This window comes from Lepidothrix coronata, unplaced genomic scaffold (assembly GCF_001604755.1).
Source record: "Lepidothrix coronata isolate B3197 unplaced genomic scaffold, Lepidothrix_coronata-1.0 Scaffold272, whole genome shotgun sequence".
In the NCBI taxonomy this organism is placed as follows: Eukaryota; Metazoa; Chordata; class Aves; order Passeriformes; family Pipridae; genus Lepidothrix; species Lepidothrix coronata.
Window position 1 is genome coordinate 473,145 of NW_016690452.1, and position 20,360 is coordinate 493,504.

A 20,360-nucleotide genomic window follows, 5' to 3' on the forward strand; every position below is an offset into this window, starting at 1 on the left:
TCACAGAGTAACCAATTACAGGTTGCAGGAAGGGGTTAACAGCCAATAGGAAGGGGTTAAAAGGGGCCAATGAGGACACCTCAGGATATCTCCTCAGGACACTCCTGCGTGGGATAACACTTGTGGTGGGGGTGTTGGGAAGAAGAAGCATGTGTCTGCAAAGAGACCACCAAAAGCCATTTTAAGACATGTTTAAACAAGTTTCTCATCAGATTTACTGCTACAATCCCTGTGCTGCCTGGCCCCCCAGAACCCTCTCCCTTGGCTGTGGGTGGGTGCTGGTGCCCATGGAGCAGGGGTGGGTGGGCAGTGGGGCGGGAGCGTGGGGCACCCCGGAGCCAGCCTGGCCACCAGCCCCCTCCTTGTGCCTGGCGGGGGGGTGGGCAGCGGTGTCGGGGTGGAGGCAGCTGTAAGTGGGTCAACACGACTGAGACCTCAACCCCAAATCAGTCAGAACCTCAGAATTGCCCCAGAGGAGGCATCTGGAGAGGCAGTGAGGGCAGAGGGGGGGTTGTCCTGTCCTTGTGATGGGCTTTTCCTTACATCTGGATATTCTGGGTTAAAAAGTGCAGGTCAGTAGCAATCCATGACCCTGTGTTGGGGTGCACTGAAGGTTCTTTTAGTCTTGTGGAGCTGGGGAGCTACAAGCCTTTCCCAGGAGTGCTGAATTTGTGCTCTCCGGGACCCCCTCAATGGGGTTTCTCCTGGGACCCCAGTCCTGTGCTGGCCAGGAGCTCCCCAGGTCTGCTCCAACCTCCCACTTGGGGTGACCCTGCTCCCCTGAGGGGCAGAGGCAGCAGAATGAGCATCCCCACGAGCCTGGGCCCGGGGAGGTGGGAAATGTGAACCCTGGAATTAGCTGAGGGTCGGCCCAGAGCTGCTGGCAGAGCTGCAGTGTCCTGTCCCTGGGCTCACACTGGTTTCACCTTGCTTGGTTTGGGCGTTTTCACTCTTTCCCATGCTTTGAAGCAGGGATCAAATCATCAGCTTCTACTTTAATGTGCAAATTTTGCTCACTCAATTAAAAAAAACCCAACAAACAAACCAAAATAAAACTGGCACTGGCAAACCCCTTCCGTGGGCCTTTCTATCCCACGGGAATGGCTTTGGTGCCCACAAACCCTTCAGTGCAGGGGGTGTACAGGGGGTCTTGGGGACTCAGGGTTCCTTGGGAGAGCACACAGAGAGGAAAAAGCTCTAAAATCTCCTCTAAAATCTGATCCCACATATTATGAAATGGGGTGAAATGGATGGAGGTGTGTAGGAGCTGGATCAGTGACCGTGAGCCCATGCCCACCACCTCCAGCATGTTCCTGCTTTTTCCAAGCAGTCCAGACAGCAAAACCCACCTTTGTTCCTCCTTTCTCTCCGAAATGGGACTTTTTCTCCCCAGGAAAGTCATCTTTCCAAGTTGTTTTCTTACTTCTTTTCTATAAAATCAAAATTCAGATCACATTTTCCCAATTTCCCACGTTCTGGATGGCACATGTGCTGCTTTCTTGCCTCTCCCTGTCACTTTCCAAGTAGTTTTGGCCGTGGGGGCCGGGACACGCGACGAGCAGAGGAGGGAGAGAAAGTACAGGGAGAAACAGTGAAACCAAAGCCGGGAGCTGGTGGCTCCAATCCCACGAGTGCGGGGAGCGCGGTCGGGGGGGCTGCTCCGCCTGCACGGCTTGGGGTGCAAATGCTTGAGGCTTTTCTGCCGTTTTCTCTCTACATTGTGTTTACTGACTCGCTGCGAAGGCTCTTTCAGGAAACAGGGATGGGGTTTGGGTTGGGCAGCGGGCAGGATTTCCAGGTCCCAGTCCCAGTGGGGTGTTTGGGGTGCTGGGGGTGCTGAGGAGTCAGTGGTGCCCTGAGAGCTCTGCCAGGTTTCTTCATCTGCTTCATCCACTTCAATCGAGTCCCCATCCCTGGAGGGATTTAAAAACTGTGTGGATGTGGCACTTGGGGACGTGGGTTAGTGGTGGCCTTGGCAGTGCTGGGGAAGGGTTGGACTCTATGGTCTCAGAGGGCTTTTCCATCCTAAAGGATTCTGTGATTCCGTGATTCTGTGAGTTTGGGATTCCCATTAAGGCAGAACCAGCACGATGGGTCCCTGTGTCTGTCACTAAGGCAGAGGCTCGTGCTGCCCCCCAGCAGGGTGGCAGCCCGGGCTGCCCTGGGCCCGCGGGCCGTACCGGGCGGGCGCTCACCCCTGTGCCCACAGATCGCCTCCCTGCTCAAGGACCACGAGCGCATCCAGGCCAGCCAGAGCAGCGCGCCCAGCGACGATGACAGCGACATCAAGAAGATCAAGAAGGTGGGTGATGGTGAGGGCTGCGCTCAGAGCGTCCCAGCAGGCACAGCAAACGTGCTCCATGGGGAGCTGGCAGAGGTGTCTGAGCAGGTGCCTCTGCCAACAGGGTTTTTTAGGAGGAAAATGTGTTCTGCCCAGCCGGGAGCCCATCTGTTGGTGGGGCACACCCGGTGTTCTCTGGATGCAGGAGGCATTTCTTCTTGTGCTGGCTCCTGCACCACCTCTGACATCTCCCCCTCCCGTGGTCGTGGTCACAGCTTTTATTTTGGCAAAGGCAAAGCCACCACCCTGGCAGCATTCCCACAGGGAGCGATAGACTGGCCCAGGCACCTGCTGTCCCATGCAGGGGATGAGGGGTCAAACCCCGTGCGTGGGGCAGAGGCAGTTGCTGCACATGGGGCCTGGAGTACTGGGCACAGGGCAGGACGTGCTGTGGGTGCCCAGTTACATGAGAAAGGGTCAGAAAATTTTCTGGGTGCATCTCTGCATGTTTGGGTGCCCAGACACATGCTGGCTCTGGGGGGTTTGGTGCCCCAGTTCAACTGGGGGTTCTGGGTAGGGCTGAGCTCCTGGCAGGACAGTGCTTGGCATTGTGGCTGTGTCTGGGAGGTCAGGAATAAATGGGATCTTTGCTTCTTGTAGGAGTCCTGCATCCATTCCTGGAGAGGGGAAAAGGGGAAAGGGGACATTTGTCTGCAATAAGAAAGTGCATTTTTAATTGTAGAATCACGAAGTGGTTTGAGTGGGAAGGGACCTTAAAGATCATCTTCCAAACCCCTGCCATGGGCGGGGACACCTTCCACTAGACCAGGTCGCTCCAAGCCCTGTCTGACCTGGCCTTGGACACTTCCAGGGATGGGGCAGCCACAGCTTCTCTAGGCAGCCTGTGCCAGAGATTTAAATGAGTTATAGTTGGATTCCCAGCCTGGAGGGTTCAGAGCAGCACCAGGAGGAGGCACAAGAACACTGACTTTGGTGTGGAGCCAGGGAACCTCCCGGCTGCCCCATGCCGAGTGGGGGTCCCTGCCTGGCCTCCCAGCCTTGTCCATAACTCCCAGCCACTGCTCCCCTCAGGTGCAGAGCTTCCTGCGGGGCTGGCTGTGCCGGAGGAAGTGGAAAACCATCATCCAGGACTACATCAGGTCCCCACACGCCGACAGCATGCGCAAGAGGAACCAGGTGGTGTTCAGCATGCTGGAGGCCGAGGCCGAGTACGTCCAGCAGCTCCACATCCTCGTCAACAACTTCCTGCGGCCCCTGCGGATGGCTGCCAGCTCCAAGAAGCCGCCCATCACGCACGACGACGTCAGCAGCATTTTCCTCAACAGGTGAGCTCCATCCTGGGCTCCAGGAGCTCTGCGGCATCTCAGGAGCTCCAGGCACCCGCTGCCCTCCCTGGGCACTGGGGCACTCGTGCCAGGTGGTCCCCAGGAGCCTGCAGGGACCCTCTGCACCCTGTTGTGCAGCCCCCCACAGCTGGCCTGAGGGCTGCCCTGCTCCCCTGGGCTGGGGCTTTTGTCTAAATCCTCGTTATTTGCCGCTTGTTCGTCTGTCTGTTCTTGTTTTGGCTCAGTCCTGTCTCGGTTCCTCTTTCAGTGAAACGATCATGTTTTTGCACCAAATCTTTTACCAAGGCCTGAAGGCGCGGATCTCCAGCTGGCCCACGCTGGTGCTGGGTGAGTGCCACTGCCTCCTCCTCCTCTTCCTCCTCCTGCAACACAACAGGCATTTGCCAATCAGCAGGAAAACACATTGCACAGCATGTTGTTGCTTGGTCATGTCGGTCACAGAGTAAAAAATCCCAGAGCACCCCAATTCCTGCATTCCTGGTTCTGCCAGGTGGTGGGATGAAGGGCTGGATGCCTCACAGGGAGGCTGGTGCTGGAGAGCATCTCTGTGTCCCATTAGACCCTCTTTAAACCCAAACTGGGCCGAGCTGGGTGTGATGCGAGGAGCAGGAGACCCGGGGGGTGCTCTGGGTGGGATCTGGGGGGCTGTGCTGAGGCCTGGAGCATCCCACCCACCTCCCCCTGCTCTGCTCTCAGCTGACCTGTTCGACATCCTGCTGCCCATGCTGAACATCTACCAGGAGTTCGTGCGGAACCACCAGTACAGCCTGCAGATCCTGGCCCACTGCAAGCAGAACCGCGACTTCGACAAGCTGCTCAAGCACTACGAGGCCAAGCCTGACTGCGAGGAGAGGACCCTGGAGACTTTCCTCACCTACCCCATGTTCCAGGTGACTGCTGGCGCTGGGTTCCCCCCCAGGGATGCCCAGGGGAATAGGATGAACAGTGCAAACCCCATCCCCACAGCTGGTATTGCATGGTGGGGAGGCAAAGCCTGGATGAAAATGCCCAGGGCATGGACCCTGATGGTCCCACATTTCTTCTGGGCTATCACTGGTGCTGTGGAAGGATGCTGTGCGAAGCTGCTCCCGGGTTGCCCCACACCTTTGGGACAGGGACAGGGGAGAGCAGGGTCCTGGGCACAGCCCCATGCCATTCCCTTCTTTATTCAGCTTTGGCACAAGGAGCTTTGAAGCTTTAACCTCCTAGCTCAGAGTGTCCCCGGCCATGGTGTCCTCAGTGGCACTGGGAGCAGTCCAGGGCAGGCCCCCCTGACCCCCCACTCTGCCCCCTGTGCCGCAGATCCCCCGGTACATCCTGACCCTGCACGAGCTGCTGGCTCACACCCCCCACGAGCACGTGGAGAGGAACAGCCTGGATTACGCCAAGTCCAAGCTGGAAGAGCTGTCCAGGTGAGAGCTGCCGCTGCCGTGCCCTGCCCTCCTGCCCTGTCTGGGTGGATACTCCCATAATTCCCTCGGTATATCTTTTGTTTTGGTCTTACCTGGTGCAGTCCCACCACATGACACTTACTTGAGTCCAAGAGGATCCACTGGAAAACTCGTGCAGATCCTATCCCAGCTCCAATTTTCTCCTCTCCCTCCTTCAGGATAATGCACGATGAAGTGAGCGAGACTGAAAATATTCGGAAAAACCTGGCGATAGAGAGGATGATCATCGAGGGGTGCGAGATCCTTCTGGACACCAGCCAGACCTTTGTCAGACAAGGTCTGTGTCAGCACCAGTGTCCCTCCCCTCTGCAGTAACAGGAGCCCCACGTCCCCGTCCCTGTCCCTCTGTGTGGGCTATGAAATTTAAAAACATAGCTCAATTCTGAGTTTTCTCTGCCCTGAAGTGCCTCACGTTCAGGCAGTTTTGGCACTCTCAGGCAGTTCTGGTGCTGCATTTTTCTGCATCAGGGCTTAGAAGGTGCGTTTTGGCTGTTACTGATTCCCCTGCCAGGGAAGCTGCTCGGTCCTGGCAGAGCGCCCTGTGGTGTGGGTGCAGGGGTGGGCTGGGGGCCGTGCTGGTGCCCACCCCCCTGCTGGGCCCCATAACCGGGGCCGGTCCCAGCCCGTGCTCAGGGGTGTCCCGCTCCTGCTCCCGGGCCGTGCCCGCAGTGCTGACGGGAGCGGCCCCTCCGCAGGGTCCCTCATCCAGGTGCCCATGTCGGAGAAGGGGAAGATCACGCGGGGCCGGCTGGGCTCCCTGTCCCTGCGCAAGGAGGGCGAGCGCCAGTGCTTCCTCTTCTCCAAGCACCTCATCATCTGCACCCGCGGCTCCGGGGGAAAGCTGCACCTCACCAAGGTGAGGGGGCTGCGGGAACCCCGGGAAGGGGCTGGTGGTGCTGCTGCTCCCTGGGCATGGGGAGGGGGCAGAGGGTGCCTGGCTGATGTCTGAGCTGGCCAGGCTCTTGGTGACACTGGGGTCCAGGGACTGCCTTGCCTTCCCCTGGGGCAGCCCTGGGGGTGTCGGGTGGGGAGTGGGGGGCACCCCCAGGGTTCACATGGTCCTTGTTAGAGCTGAGTCACAGGAGAGATGAGAAACTACAGGATCCTGATAAAAGAATTTACCCTAATCTGCAGCAGAAACCTTGACGATCTATTCTGGGAGAAACTGGAGTTAGAGCCTGGGCTGTCCATATTGTTCCTGGCTCTTCTGGCTGCTCCCAGGGCTCCTGTGTTTATTTGGGGAAGTTTGGCAGTTAATTGAGCAAGAATCTTACAGAAATTGCTCATTACTGGCATTAAATTATCAGTTTGAAGAATTACAGTCCGTGGCAAAGAGCTGATAATTACAACAACAGACTTTGGGAAAATTAAATTTAAAGCTTCTATTAAATAATTTATAAACAAATTAGTTGATCAGTTCGAGGCAAAAACAGCTTTTTCCCCAGTGAAAGCAGGCACTGTGCTGGGCACGGGCTGTGTGTGCCCACCTCCACCCCGGGCTGTGTGTGCCCTCCCAGGGGCACCTACCTGTCCCCATCCCTGGGGTGGGGGATGAGGAGGGGGGAACCCCCACCCTCCTGAACCTCGACTCCTGCCCCTGGGTGGGGGGCTGCGATGGGGCTCTGGGTCTGGGGGTTTCCCCAGTGCTGCAGGGAGTCCCCCTGCTGACCCCCCTCCCGCCCCCAGAACGGTGTGATCTCGCTCATCGACTGCACGCTGGTGGAGGAGCCCGAGAGCACCGACGAGGACGGTAGGTCACTCTGGAGGTCACTCTGGAGGTCACCCTGGAGGTCACTCTGGAGGTCACCCTGGAGGTCACCCTGGAGGTCACTCTGGGGACGTGCCTGGGGCCCTGCTCACCCCACTGGTGGGTGTGGGGAGGGAGTTTGGGCTTGTGCATCTCCCAGTGGGGGCTGAGCAGACAGACATCCCCACAGGCGAGGTCACAACTGCCCCAGGGCCCCCTTTGCTGAGGTCACTGGCACAGCTGGTGCCACCAGCACAGCAGTGTCTCTTGCCACGCCCTGTCAGTGATTTTGGGTTTGGCAGTGTGGTCACCCCATGGGGGGGCTGGGGAGGTGACAGGGGTGCTTCCCCAGCTGGAGACAGGTGCCAGGGGTTGTGACTGGGGATGGTGGCAGTGTGGGCAGCACTGCCGGTGTCCCATCAGGGGTCTGGGGTCCTCCTGCATGTTCCCACCATCTGTCCACGTGGCATAAACCCAGCTGTGGCAGAGCTGGAGCAAATTCAGATGCCAGTAGACTCAGTGAAGACATGACTGAGGTTTAATTAGGTTAATTATTTTCTGTGAACCAAGCAGACACACACTGACACAGATCCAACTGTCCTGGGGTAGCCAACAACCTGCAAAAACCCAAATAAACTCTCCTTAAAACCTGACTAAAGCCTATGTGGGAGGAGAGGGGGTGGGAAAGCCTTTCCCAATCACTGTATGTGAATTTTTCTGTTCCAAAGCCAAAACATCAGGACAAGACATCGACCACCTTGACTTCAAAATCGTGGTGGAGCCAAAAGATTCCTCATCTTTCACAGTTATCCTTGTGGCCTCATCCAGGCAGGAGAAGGCTGCATGGACCAGTGACATCAGCCAGGTAGGAGCCAGCAGGGAGGGTTGTTGGGGTGTGGAGTCCTCAGGGTGAGGAGCTGCCATGGGATCCCTGCTTGGCTGATCCCTGCTGGGCTGCAGTGTCGCTTTGGGCACACAGATTAATGCCTGAGGTTTGCTGGGTGGCCATGGTCCCACTGCCTGCCCTGGGGCCGGGTTTGCACCCCAGGAGCTTTCCTGACACTGTTGGGGTGTCGGGACCTGCCATGAGCTGAGGTCTTGCTCAGGTGAAGGACTGAGCCCTGGGCACCCACCCAGGGAGAGCAGAGGGGCTCCTGAGGGCTGACTGGGCACCCAGAGCCTGGCCATTACCCTTGTGGTGTCTGGTGGCTGAAGGAGGAGGAAGAAGAGGTGGGAGGAGGAAGGTGACACAGCCACAGCAGGGTCTGTCCCATCAGAGCTCTCCTGCAAATCTCAATCTGAGCTGTGGGTTCCTCCTCTGACTCCAACACGTGGTACAATTTCCACCTGCTTTATGCAAATGACCCCGAAGATATTTCTTCCAGGTGGGAGGAAGAGCAGAGTTCCTGGTTCAGTAGGGAACCAGGGTCCCTCACAGGGAGGTGGTGGCTCCCAGCCCAGTCCTGCTTGCACAGGGGTCCCTGCAGGGACCTGCCTCTCGCTGGGTCTGCCCCTGAGAGCGTCCGGTCATGCAGCTGTGGGGAGCTTCATTCCAGCTTCATTCCTGGGAGCAGGACCTGGCAGCCCTGGCAATGGCTTTGTGACTGCTGGCACACCTGGAGCCAGGCTGGGTCCATCTGGGAGAGCTCAAGGACAGCTCTGGGTGACGCTCCCCCAGAACAGGGAGGCAGGACCGTGGCCATGCAGCTCTGTCCTTGGGAAGAAGCTCCTGCCCTTCCCAGCAGTGCAGCCCCAGCCTCACTCTCCTGTCGGACATGGGAGATGCAGTGAGCAGGGATATGTCTGGTCTGGATAAGGCCAACCTCCAGCTTTTCCCACACCACCCCCCTGTGTCTCTTCCAGTGCGTGGACAACATCCGCTGCAACGGCCTGATGATGAACGCCTTCGAGGAGAACTCCAAGGTCACCGTCCCCCAGATGATCAAGTGAGTGCACACAGGGCCAGGACACAGCTCCAGTGGCAGCTGGAGTGGTCAGGAGCCCTGGGACCCCTGCAGCCTCCCCGTGTGCTCCACGGGCTGTCTCCAGTGTGGTGATCAGGAGCATTAAATAGCTGTGGAGGGGTTTGTGTGGGATGTGTTTGGGGAGGTGAGAATGTCAAAGGGGAGAGCTTAGAGAAAAATAATAGTAGTAAAGAAGGGTGAAAGCACCAGAAGAGAGGGGTATGGGGGCTGCTGTCCCTGTGGGTGCTGGGGTGCAGGGGCTGCCCTGGTCTGTGATGGGATGTGTTGGCATGAGGTGGGCTGGTCCCTGCCGGTGGGATGGGGCAGTGCGGGGTGTCTTCCTGCCATGTCAGCCACCCTCGCTGCTGCCAGGCCTGGGAAGGGGCTTGGTTCGTGTGTGCCTTGGAACAGTCTATCCACATCCCTCTGCCTGCTGAGCACTCTGCAGCATTTCCACCCTTTCTGGTGCAGGGGTTTCTAGATTGTCCCCTGAGAGCATTCCTGCCTGTGTTTTCTATGGGGACACCCTGTATGAACAAGGCTCCTTCCTGTGCCCATTTCTGTGGTCTCTTGGTTTCATTCCAGGCTGGAACCACAGATATCTTGTTTCTCTGCAGGTCTGATGCCAGCTTGTATTGTGATGATGTTGACATTAGGTTCAGTAAAACGATGAATTCCTGCAAGGTCCTGCAGATCCGCTATGCCAGCGTGGAGCGGCTGCTGGAGAGGCTGACGGACCTGCGCTTCCTGAGCATCGACTTCCTCAACACGTTCCTGCATTCCTACCGCGTCTTCACCACCGCCCTCGTCGTCCTTGACAAGCTCATCACCATCTACAAGAAGCCCATCAGTGCCATCCCGGCTCGGTGAGGCCGTGGGGCATCGCTGCAGAGCTGCCCTGGCACCCAGCCCGTGCCCGCAGGGTGCGGGGTCTGTGCAGGGGCTGCCCCCGCTCCGCGTCCCCTCTCTGTCCCCGGTCAGTCTCTGCACCCCAGCCCTGCCTGGCCCTGGTGCTGCCCCAGGATCTGTCCTGTCCCTGAAGGAGCAGTGGGGTCTGGGAGGACTGTGGCATTGCTCCATCCCCTGTCTGTGCTCCAGACCTGTCCAGCCCTGGTGCCACCCTGGGGCTGTGTCACCTGCTCCGTGAGCTGTGATACCCCCACACTGGGGAAGGAGATGAACCCAAGCTCTGTGGGTGTCCCCCGTCCCAGGAGGGCCATGTGGGGTGGCGAGGGGCTCATGCCAGCTCTGCTGTACCTGGGGGGATGCCCCTGGGCCCCAGTGCCACAGCGGGGGATCCCCACGGGCTCCTGGGCAGGGCAGGTGCCAGCTCAGCCTCTCCCTGTCTCTCCTCCAAGGTCCCTGGAGCTCCTGTTTGCAAACAGCCAGAACAACAAGCTGCTGTACGGGGAGCCCCCCAAGTCCCCTAGAGCCAACCGCAAGTTCTCGTCGCCCCCCCCGCTGTCCATCACCAAGACCTCGTCCCCCAGCCGCCGCAGGAAGCTGTCCCTCAACATCCCCATCATCACGGGGGGGAAGGCGCTGGACCTGGCGGCGCTGAGCTGCTCCTCCAATGGCTATGCCAGCATGTACTCCTCCATGGCCCCCTTCAGCAAGACCACCCTGGACATCAACAAACTCTACGTGTCCAGTAGCTATCCCAATAAAATCCCGGATGAAGGAGAAGTGGCCTCTGAAAAGCAAGAGGAGTCACTCCCGGGCAAGCAAAGTGAGTCCCTGTGGGTGTAAGGGTGGGGGGCTCCTGCCCAGGGTGGCCAGTTTGGGTGCATGCACGGAGAGCTCCTGCCTCCTGAAAACTCACTAATTTGTAATAATAAAACAAAAAAAACACCCAAAACCCCCTAACCTCAAAGAAAAAACCCATCCCAAAAAATCCCAGAGTAACCGCGGGACTCTGTACCTTTCTCATATGTGTTGGCTGCATCCCCAGCTGGAATGGGTCAGACTTCAGGAAAACCTGGAAGAGCTAAAATGTGGCTGCATTTGTGTCCAGCGGGTGGTAAAGGGGTTCCCTGTTCCTCCCAGGCTCAGAGGTGTCTGTCAGGGAAGAGTCAGACACAGATCCCAATCACAGTGATGAAGCTGAAGCTGAAACTTCCCCAACAAAATCTCCGACAACTCCCAAGTCCATCAAGTGCAAAAATTCATCAGGTAACAGGGGAGCCAAGGCCTGTTCCGACCCGGGGGGTGCCCGTGCATTGGGGGGCTGGTGCGTGGGGGAGCCTGTCTGGGCAGCAGCGGTGCCCGCAGTGGTGTTGGATTTCTCCTCCCCCAGATTTCTCACTGTTTTCCTACAACAACGGCGTGGTCATGACATCCTGCCGGGACCTGGACAGCACCCGCAGCGCCCTGTCTGCCACCTCCGCCTTCGCCATCGCCACGGCGGGGGCCAACGAGGGGACCCCCACCAAGGAGAAGTACCGCAGGATGTCCCTGGCCAGTGCAGGTACCTCCCCCCCGAGGCAGCAGGAACACATTTTTGGGATGCTCATTTCCACGGCTCTCAGCTGGGTTTCCCACCAGGAGCTCCCTGGCCAGGAGCAGCCCCGTTGGGGGAGCCCAGAGCCCCCCCCAGCCCAGTGCCCGCCCGCTCCAGGCCATGTCCCGGGTGCCTGGGCACGGAGCTGCCAAGGGATGTGCAGGGTACGGGCACCTCAACCATCACACCCATGGGCAGGCGGCCCCAGCTGTCCTGCTGCTCCCTGACATGGAGCAGCTCGGGGTGCTCGGGAAGGGAGGATGCTCCTCCTGGCAGCCCTCCAGCAGCCCTGAGCCATTCCCGAGGGCCCTGCGCTGTGCTAAGGGGCTGCTGGCAGTTTCAGGCTTCCCCACGGACCAGCGGAACGGGGACAAGGAGTTTGTGATCCGGAGAGCGGCCACCAACCGTGTCCTCAACGTGCTGCGGCACTGGGTCTCCAAACACTCGCAGGTGGGCGGCAGGGCCTCTCTCTCTCCCTCCTCACCTCCCTCTCTCCCTCCTCACCTCTCTCTCTCCCTCCTTCCCACAAGTGGAAATTCGGCTGCATGCCGGGTGGCTCAGCCAGGCTCCAGCTGGGAAGGCAACTGGCACTTCTGTTTTCATGAAGCAAAGGAGTGGCCGTGGGCAGGAGTGGGGAGCTGGGAGCCTCAGCGGGGGGCCAGGCATTGGGTCCCAGTTTGCACAGTCGGGGTGCAGAGGAGGGGAGCCGGATCTGCCATTGCCCCCAGCTGGGCCGGGGAGAAGGGGAGTCTCTGGGTTTGGTGCCTGTTGGGCGGCTAAGGCTGGGGTCAGGGTTCAGGCACTGGGTGCTTTCCCTGCTGTCACTGTCCCTCCCTGCACTGGTGACTGGGGGCACTGGCAGTGGTGCTGTACTGGTTCTCACTGGGAAGCCCCATGACTCTCCCAGGCTGGGTGATGCTGATGCAATGGTACAAAGCGAGCCCAGTGCCTTCCTGGCCAGTTCCCATTTGCTGGGATTTTGCCAGGAAGAGGCAGCCCCTGCCCACAGCCAGTGTCACTCCCAGCACATTAACACTGTGGCTGTGCTGCCCTTGGCAGGACTTCGAGACCAACGAGGAGCTGAAGTTCCGGGTGATTGGCTTCCTGGAGGAGGTCATCCATGACCCTGAGCTCCTGACCCAGGAGAGGAAAGCAGCTGCCAACATCATAAGGTGAAGGGCTGTGGGCGGGAGGTGGCTCTTCCTGGACCCTGTGCCAGGTTCTTGTTATTCCTGCTCTCACCTGGGATCACAGCAGGCAAGAGGGCGCCAGGAGGGGCTGTGTCAGGGCCTTGGGACGTGCCAGGGAGGAGGAGGAGGAGAAGGAGGAGGAGGAGGAGGAGGAGGATGGGTGGTGCTGGCTGCATCCAGCCACTGGGAGGTGTGACCGCCTGTCGTGTGTGGCTGAGGTGTGATGTTGAACCCCGTGAGCACGTGGCCCTTCCTGCTGTCGGGTACTGGGATGGCACCGTGGCTTCCATGGCCAGGGACCCTGGGCTCCTGCCATGAGCAGGGCAGTTCTGACCACCCAGTGCTAGAGCCAGGGCACCGTGTCCTGCTGCAGGGCTGACACACACACCACGATCCTTGTGGGTCCCTTCCAGCTCGGAATGTTCTGTGGCTCTGTGACAGAAGGGGCCATGTGGCCTCGGTCAAGGAGTCTTTTCTTTTTTAAAATGGGGCTCAGAAGGTTCTTACAAAGCACATGCCGAGTATTTCGTCCCTGCAAACCCCCAGAGCTGTGCTGCACCACTGGAGCTGTGCGTCTGGTGCTTTCCCAGCCAGAGTAATACTGTCTGTTCCTGCCATAGGACCTTGACACAGGAGGATCCAGGAGACAACCAGATAACCCTGGAGGAGGTTGTGCATATGGTAAATACCCTCCCTTTCCTTCCTCCCTCCCTGTGCTCATGGTGGTGGAAGGGGAACAGATAAAAGATCCTGGTGCTCCAGGACACCCAAGGAGAGACGGAGTCTCCAAGCCCAATGTCTGGGGCTGCAGCTGCAAAGTAGGGAAAGATTTTCTGGGGAGGGGCCAGCTGTGAGCACAGCTGGATCTGTTACAGGCAGAGGCAACACTAACCAGCTCACTGGCATGTTAGTCCTCCTGCAGTCAGCAGGATGGCTGGAAAGGGCACGGAGACACCTGCCCGCTGCAGGCAGTGCCTGCCCAAGGGACACAGGAAAGCCCCAGGGTTCCCACTGTGTCCTCTGCATCCCCAAACCTGCTCCAGATCCAAGGGACAGGCACTGGCTCAGTCGGCATCAGCGTTGCTCCCCTAGGAGCAGAGCCCTGGGAATGTGCCATGGATTGAAAACCTTCTTGGTGGCTGCAGAGCACTCACTGCCTTCCTGCATTGCAAAGAAAACAAAGTCTGTTCCCAGAAAAACCCAAGAGCCACTTGAAACCTGCCTGGTGCAGCTGAAACACCCGAGATTCTGACCCTTGGCTCTGCCAATGGCTCTGGGGGGGATTAGTCCCTCCTGGGGTTTGCTTGAGCTGTTGCCTGTAACTGCAGATGCTGGAAACTTCCTTTGAAGAGAAGACAAACCTGGAGGGTTTTGCTCTGCCCCTCAGGCTGAGCAGCAGCGACTTGCGGTCAAAGGCACAGTGGGGGCACCCTGGGTTTAGGGGTGCACGCTGGGGTGAGGGGGCTGCAGGTTCCCTGGCCCCTCCTCGTGAGCCTGGGGTGTGCATCATGCTGACCCTTGGCTGGTGCCCCCCGAGGTGCCCAGAGCCTCCCTGCACTGCACAGGCTGCTGCCGAATGCCACCAGTGCCACCTGCCCACGCTGGGCTCTGTTGGGGCATGCCTGCAGCCTGCCCCCCAGCCTGCCCCCAAAGCCTTCCCCCCCAGCCTGCCCCCCAGCCTGCCCCCCTGCAGCCTCTCCAGGGGCCCGTGAGCCGCAGAGGGGCTCAGCTGGTGTTTGCTCCCTGGAGCTTTCGCAACCCCCTTCCCACAGCCGGGAGGGATTGTGCAATGGGCTGTTGAGGAGGGGTGAGTGTTGATCCTGGGGGCTTGTTCTGTGTTGTCAGGGATGTTTGGGGTTTATTTGGCCAGGAGGTTGGTGGGGTTTGTTTGTTCCAGCTCTTCAGTGGCTGATCCTTTTCCAGAAGCCGGAGGGAGATGGAAATGTTATGGGGAATGTTGCTGGCCTTGTTCCAGCTGTTTGTGGAGTGACTGTGGAGTTTGTTGGGTGCTGGACTGAGCCATGTATCCAGGACCAGCTCTAAAGTGATATCTTTGTGATTGGTGCAGGTCTGGGCCGCAGGCTCCCGCTGTCACCCTGGGTGGCTCATGTGGGGGGTCTTGCCCATGACCCTCATTGTTCCTCTATCCTGCAGGCTGAGGGGGTCAAAGCAGAACCATTTGAAAACCACTCGGCCCTGGAAATTGCAGAACAGCTGACACTGCTGGATCACCTGATCTTCAAGAAGATCCCTTACGAGTGAGTGATCCTCGTGGGTCAGGAGGAGCTTTTCTGGTCACCCAGGGTCCCACAGCCAGTCTGGCTGGCTAACCCCAGAGGGTGCAAAGCCTTCCCAGGTTTTGCCAGTTGATTCCTGATCCTGTGGCTTCTCTGCCAGTGTCCCCAAGGTGACCGGCTCAGGGAGACCCTCCCATGTCCATCAAACTTTCAGCTGTATCCATGTGGTCCCTCCCAGCAGCGTTGGGGGCAAAGGTCCTAGGATCTCCATCCCGTGAGGGTGCAGTGGAGCTTGCAGGGCTTGGGCATCCCATAAAAATGGGAAATAGAATTTGATCTAAACACTGTCATTTGCAGAGAGTTCTTCGGGCAAGGCTGGATGAAGCTGGAGAAGAATGAGAGGACTCCGTACATCATGAAGAACACAAAACACTTCAATGATGTAAGGGCGGCTGCAGCGGGGTGGAGGGATGGCCAGTGGGGAGGCAGCATAGCCCACCTGCCCCAGGGCCTGGGGTGTGCAAGGTTTACCTGCCCCCACAGATGTTACCTTTCTCAGGGCTCCACTGCAGGTGGTGCGTCTCCTGGCGCAGTTACTCCTTCTGGGACTGCTGCCATGCAGGGAAATCTTTTAAAAAGTGCTGCGAGGCTGGAGGGCACAGAGCTGTGTCCAGAATCATCCTAATGCTTGGGCTGGGCCCCGTGTCTCCCCAAGGTCAGTAACCTGATCGCGTCGGAGATCATCCGGAACGAGGAGATCAACGCGCGGGTGAGCGCCATCGAGAAGTGGGTGGCGGTGGCCGACATCTGCCGCTGCCTGCACAACTACAACGCCGTGCTGGAGATCACCTCCTCCCTCAACCGCAGTGCCATCTTCCGCCTCAAGAAAACCTGGCTCAAGGTCTCCAAGCAGGTGGGCACGGGGTGACCCCTCCTGGGGAGGTGGGGGGTTTGGTGGGGTGGGTGGGATGGTGTTGGGGCGGCACAAGTCATGGGCATCGAAAAAGAGTTAGAAAATGAAGGAAGGTTTTTTAGGTCTTTTCCAGGAGGGAGGTGCTGTGCAAGCAGCTCAGACCCTGCCTTGCTATTGGGTTTATTCATGGAGTCACAGAATTGTTTGGGTTGGAAAAACCCTCTGAGGTCATCAGGTCCAACCATTCCCCCAGCACTGCCAAGGCCACCACTAACCCATGTCTCCAGGTGCCACATCCATGTGTCTGTTAAATCCCCCCAGGGATGGCGACTCCACCAGTGCCCTGGGCAGCCTGTGCCAGGGCTGGACAACCCTTTCTGTGAAGAAATTTTCCCAGTTTCCAACCTGAACCTCCCCTGGCACAACTTCTTTGCTCTTGTCCCATCGCTTGTTACCTATGAGATGAGATCGGCCCCACTCTGCAGGTCGGATATGCAGTTAAACCTTTCCCAGAGAGCCCCCGTGCCTGTACACACACACAGACATCCTTTAACTGGTTTTCTGGACTCCTCAGACCAGTTCTGGATGAACAGGATGAATTCCTGTTTGAGGTACCTGGTACAGGAATAGCTGGTACCTGCCCGGTGCGGGGCTGGACAGAGCCCAGGGCTGCCAAGTCAGCATCGCTGTGGGCTCCTCTCAGCCAGGAACAGTCGCTTTGCCTATAAAATAATAAACCTAGGAATGAAACAGGCACTGGCAAGGGCAGAGGTGGGAGCAAGGGGAGGAAGTGAGTGCACAGCCTGACTTCAATATTACTGGAGGAGCTTTGCTTTCAGGTGCTCACTTGGCTCCTCTGGGTATCCCCAGGAGCCAGGTGTGACAGCCAGGGCACAGTTGTACCTGTGAGGGAGTAGGAACAGCTGGATGGGGGGATGTGCCCTGGGCAGGGCAGGCTGGGAGTGACCCTGTGGCTCCACAGGCTTTACCCCCTCCCCGGCTGCAGGGATGGGGGATATTCCAGGGCCTCTCCGAGCGGCACTTTGGGTTTCTTGCAGACGAAGGCTCTGATCGATAAGCTCCAGAAGCTGGTGTCGTCAGAGGGCAGGTTCAAGAACCTGAGGGAGGCCCTGAAAAAGTGAGTGAATAGTGATTCTCCTCCTGCCAGCCCAGGGTCCATGGTGTGCGGGGACCTGGATCCCACCTGCCCCCCCCCGTGGCTGGGGCTCTGCTCACAGGAGCATTGCAGAGCCTGCACTAAAGCATGTCCTGCTGAGCCGGCACAGTGGCTGGCAAAGTGGTTCTCAGGAGTGAGCTGCTCCTTTGAGCAGCAGTGTGGAAAAATGGGAGTAAAAGGGACTGCAAAGGGGCAAATCACTGCCAGCCACCAGGGAACGTTTTTCCCCATCACTATCATAGAATCATGGAATTATGGAATGGTTTGGGTTGGGAGGGACCTTAAAATTGCAGCCCCCTGACATGGGCAGGGACACCTTCCACTAGGACAGGTTGCCCGGGGAAGCTTCCAAAAGTCTTCCCAACCCTCTGTCAAAGCTGCTCACAGCTCACCTTCTGCATCCCATGGCGTTGTGAGGGGCACGGCTGCAGGTCCTGCTTGTCCTGCTCAGCCAGCAGGGGTGAGGCCCAGGAGACCAGCAGCATTCCTGGAGAGAGCCTTCCTATATTAGAGAGACTCCACTGACTCTGAGGGCCCCCCCTGGGTAAGGCAGTTTTCTCCCTCATTTCTTTCTGGTCTGCCCCCAAAGTTGTGACCCTCCATGTGTCCCTTACCTGGGCATGTACCTGACCGACCTGGCGTTCATCGAGGAGGGGACCCCGAACTACACCGAGGACGGCCTGGTGAACTTCTCCAAAATGAGGATGGTGAGTCCCCAGCCCTGCTGGCGTGGGTTTGCAGGGCCAGCCAGGGGTGATGTGGCTGTGGCCAGGTCTGTGTCCCCTCAGCTGTCACCTGCACAGCACCAGGCAGCCACATGTGTCCCCTGCGCACACCTTGGGTTGTTCCTGGTGTCTGGAAGAGAAAAAAAGGCCCTTTGCATCATGCTGTTCTGTGTGCTCTTGCCCTCCTGTGTGCTGGGACAGTGCCAAGGGTGATGGCTGAGCCAGGAATGCCTTCTGTGTTTCATCCCCACACAGATCTCACACATCATAAGGGAGATCCGCCAGTTCCAGCAAACCTCCTACAAGATCGAGCACCAGCCCAAGGTACGGCCCTGTCCCTGGAGCCATGTGCTCCCTCTGCTCCTCGTCTCCTTCTCCCATCACAGTGTCTAAGCCTGCAGTTCCTGGCAGCTCCATGCTGGAGCGATGGCTGTGCCCGGCTGGAGGCTGTTGGCAGCGGGGCAGGGGATGGAGGGTGACTCTTGGTGCTCCATCAGGCTCCCCTGTGCCCCCCTGGCTGCTGCCAGGAGGAATTGCCAAGGCACTGACAGCATGACCGATGGCCAGAGTGCTCCAGGGCTGCACCCTGCACACGCTGAGAAACAGCTATTTAGGAGCAGCACCCCTCCCTACAGAGCAGAGTGTGTCCCACTGCCCCCACAGCCAGGGCCAGGTGGCCTCTGCCTCATGGTGGCCCCCAATATGTGATGAGCTGAAAGGTCTCGGCCGCCCTCACACTTCCTCTGCCGCAGCACCGCGGAGCTGCCCCGGAAGCGGGCTGGGTGCTGGGGGTTTCCACTTTCTCCAAAACCAGCAAATCCTCCTGAAACCCTCCCAGGGTGGTCAGGCTGGGCCAAACCACCCTCCAGTGACACTGGTGTCCATGTGCGGTGGCAGGAGCAGCTCGAGTCCCTCTGGATCACAGCCCCTGGCTGGGCTGGGGAGCTGCGGGCTCTGATTTGAGCCCCTGGCAGCATCAGCTCTGCCCTCTGCACAGTTGGTACCTGCCCAGGGCCGGGCTCACGCTGCAGCCTTTTCCCAGCTAGGCACCCCAGGTATTCTCTGCCTCCTCCCAGCCTCTCCTCCTCAGGAGGAAGACCAGTGTCTGTGAAAGCAGCCTGTTGCCCCAAAATCCTGTCTGAAAGCAGCCAAGCTGAGCACAGCAGGGAGGGGCAGTGCTGGTGGTGCCGTGCATGGCCACACATCACCCTGTCTCCCTGTGGAGGTGGGATTCAGCTGTATGGAAGCTCCTAGATGCTTTTGTGGGTGCTGGGATGAAGCCCCATCTCTGCTGCTGACGCTTCTCAAGCAAAGACTCTGCTGCTGGCTGCTCCTCACGCTGGACAGCTCTGAACCCACACACAGCACCTTGCCTCCATTTGGGCTGTGCCTCTCTTCACTATCAGCTACTAACGGAGCCAAAAAGCAATTTGGGAAAATGCTGCCAGGAAATGGGAGCAGATGGAGCAGAGGTCCTGCCACGTCAGCAGCGTTCCTGCAGCAGGAACGTGGCTCCCCACTTACACGGGCTGTCGGTTACCAGGGGTTTGGGTGCCTCAGTAATCGGGGGTGTGGCTGCCTCAGTTACCAGGGTTTGTGGTCTCCCAGCCCGTTAATGGCCCCACTCCTTTCCCAGGTGACGCAGTACCTGCTGGACCAGTCGTTTGTGATGGACGAGGAAACCCTTTATGAAGCTTCTCTGCGAATAGAGCCCAAACTGCCTTCCTGAGCGCGGGGGCCGCTCGTGTACACTCGCTATACCATACTGTACATACCCGTTGTTCCGTTGGACGCCCTGGAGTGACTCCCAAATCTGTGCTTCTCCGAGCAATCCGCCCCCATCCCAGGCCGCACTAGACCTCGCGTAGGATTTCCCGCACTGGTTAAGGTTTCACGCATTGACACTTCGCTGGAGTCCCGGGTTCTTTTCAATGATGTTATTTTTGTCATTTGTTCCTCCTGAGGGGGCTGGCGGTTGGGCAGGTGAGCCCTGTGTCCCTGTGGGGCAGGTGAGTCCCTGTGTTCCCACAGGGCTCTGGGGCAGCACGGACCACCTCTCGCTTGGATGGCGCCAGCAGTGACATCCCACAGCAAACTCTGTAAGGCGGGAGAAGGGAACACATTAAAGGTTGTCCCTCGGTGTGAGCTGCCCTCTCTGTCTGTGCCACCCCCACGCTGGCTGGGCATGGGGGGCCCCGGCTGCTGTCCTGGTCCCTCCGAAGTCAGGAAGATGGAAGCGTCCCCTTGCCTCTCCTCGCTGCATCCAGCTCCTGTTGATATGCTGTAGATCCGTACCCTTGTGCCCACTCTGAGTACCATGACGTAGAGTTAGAGATGACGAGTGTTTTTATTACATCTACTGTAATCCTGGCTAACCACCCGCTAGCAGGATATAGTAATGTAGTGCTTATTCTGTGAATAGTACCTGGGTTTTTTACATTGTACAGTCCCTGACACGGTTCCCCGGCAGTGGCAGGCATGCTCCACTCACACAACACTTGCTGTAAGCAATACCTCGTGGTATGGGAATTCTCTTTCAAGCCCTAAAACTATTTCAACTTACAGCTTGTTTGGGAAAAAAAATATTTCCATTTTTTTTGTAAAAATATATGTTTCCTGATTACCTCTTGCTAATAAATCTATTCTATCTCAGGGTGAACCCGGGTTTGTGATGGTTTTACGGGCGGGATAACGCCGCACCCGCCGGCGCGCGGGCCCCGCCCCGTCCCCTCCCCGCCCGCCCGCTGTCCCGCCCGTCCGGCAGCGGCTGGGCCCGGCTCGGCTCCGCTCGGCTCGGCGCGGTTCGGC

General features: G+C 58.4%; 1 protein-coding gene across 4 annotated transcripts in view; it reads left to right on the forward strand.

Annotated features, from left to right (window-relative positions):
* RASGRF1 (Ras protein specific guanine nucleotide releasing factor 1) overlaps positions 1 to 20,211 on the forward strand; it is a 32,234-nt gene extending 12,023 nt beyond the window's left edge. For 2 of the 4 annotated variants that reach the window (XM_017836251.1, XM_017836254.1), the window contains exons 4-27: positions 2,210 to 2,302; positions 3,374 to 3,627; positions 3,896 to 3,975; positions 4,345 to 4,538; positions 4,951 to 5,060; positions 5,258 to 5,376; positions 5,795 to 5,955; positions 6,786 to 6,849; positions 7,575 to 7,711; positions 8,710 to 8,792; positions 9,428 to 9,676; positions 10,169 to 10,539; positions 10,857 to 10,982; positions 11,107 to 11,277; positions 11,648 to 11,760; positions 12,370 to 12,482; positions 13,121 to 13,181; positions 14,655 to 14,758; positions 15,095 to 15,179; positions 15,453 to 15,650; positions 16,709 to 16,788; positions 17,417 to 17,534; positions 17,808 to 17,876; positions 19,189 to 20,211. In XM_017836251.1, the coding sequence (XP_017691740.1) occupies positions 2,210 to 2,302; positions 3,374 to 3,627; positions 3,896 to 3,975; positions 4,345 to 4,538; positions 4,951 to 5,060; positions 5,258 to 5,376; positions 5,795 to 5,955; positions 6,786 to 6,849; positions 7,575 to 7,711; positions 8,710 to 8,792; positions 9,428 to 9,676; positions 10,169 to 10,539; positions 10,857 to 10,982; positions 11,107 to 11,277; positions 11,648 to 11,760; positions 12,370 to 12,482; positions 13,121 to 13,181; positions 14,655 to 14,758; positions 15,095 to 15,179; positions 15,453 to 15,650; positions 16,709 to 16,788; positions 17,417 to 17,534; positions 17,808 to 17,876; positions 19,189 to 19,281 (3,246 nt within the window). In that variant the 3' untranslated portion in view covers positions 19,282 to 20,211. The remainder of the gene's footprint in view (positions 1 to 2,209; positions 2,303 to 3,373; positions 3,628 to 3,895; positions 3,976 to 4,344; positions 4,539 to 4,950; positions 5,061 to 5,257; positions 5,377 to 5,794; positions 5,956 to 6,785; positions 6,850 to 7,574; positions 7,712 to 8,709; positions 8,793 to 9,427; positions 9,677 to 10,168; positions 10,540 to 10,856; positions 10,983 to 11,106; positions 11,278 to 11,647; positions 11,761 to 12,369; positions 12,483 to 13,120; positions 13,182 to 14,654; positions 14,759 to 15,094; positions 15,180 to 15,452; positions 15,651 to 16,708; positions 16,789 to 17,416; positions 17,535 to 17,807; positions 17,877 to 19,188) is intronic. The other 2 variants (XM_017836252.1, XM_017836253.1) reach the window with 2 other exon arrangements.
* Positions 20,212 to 20,360: the final 149 nt, after the last annotated feature.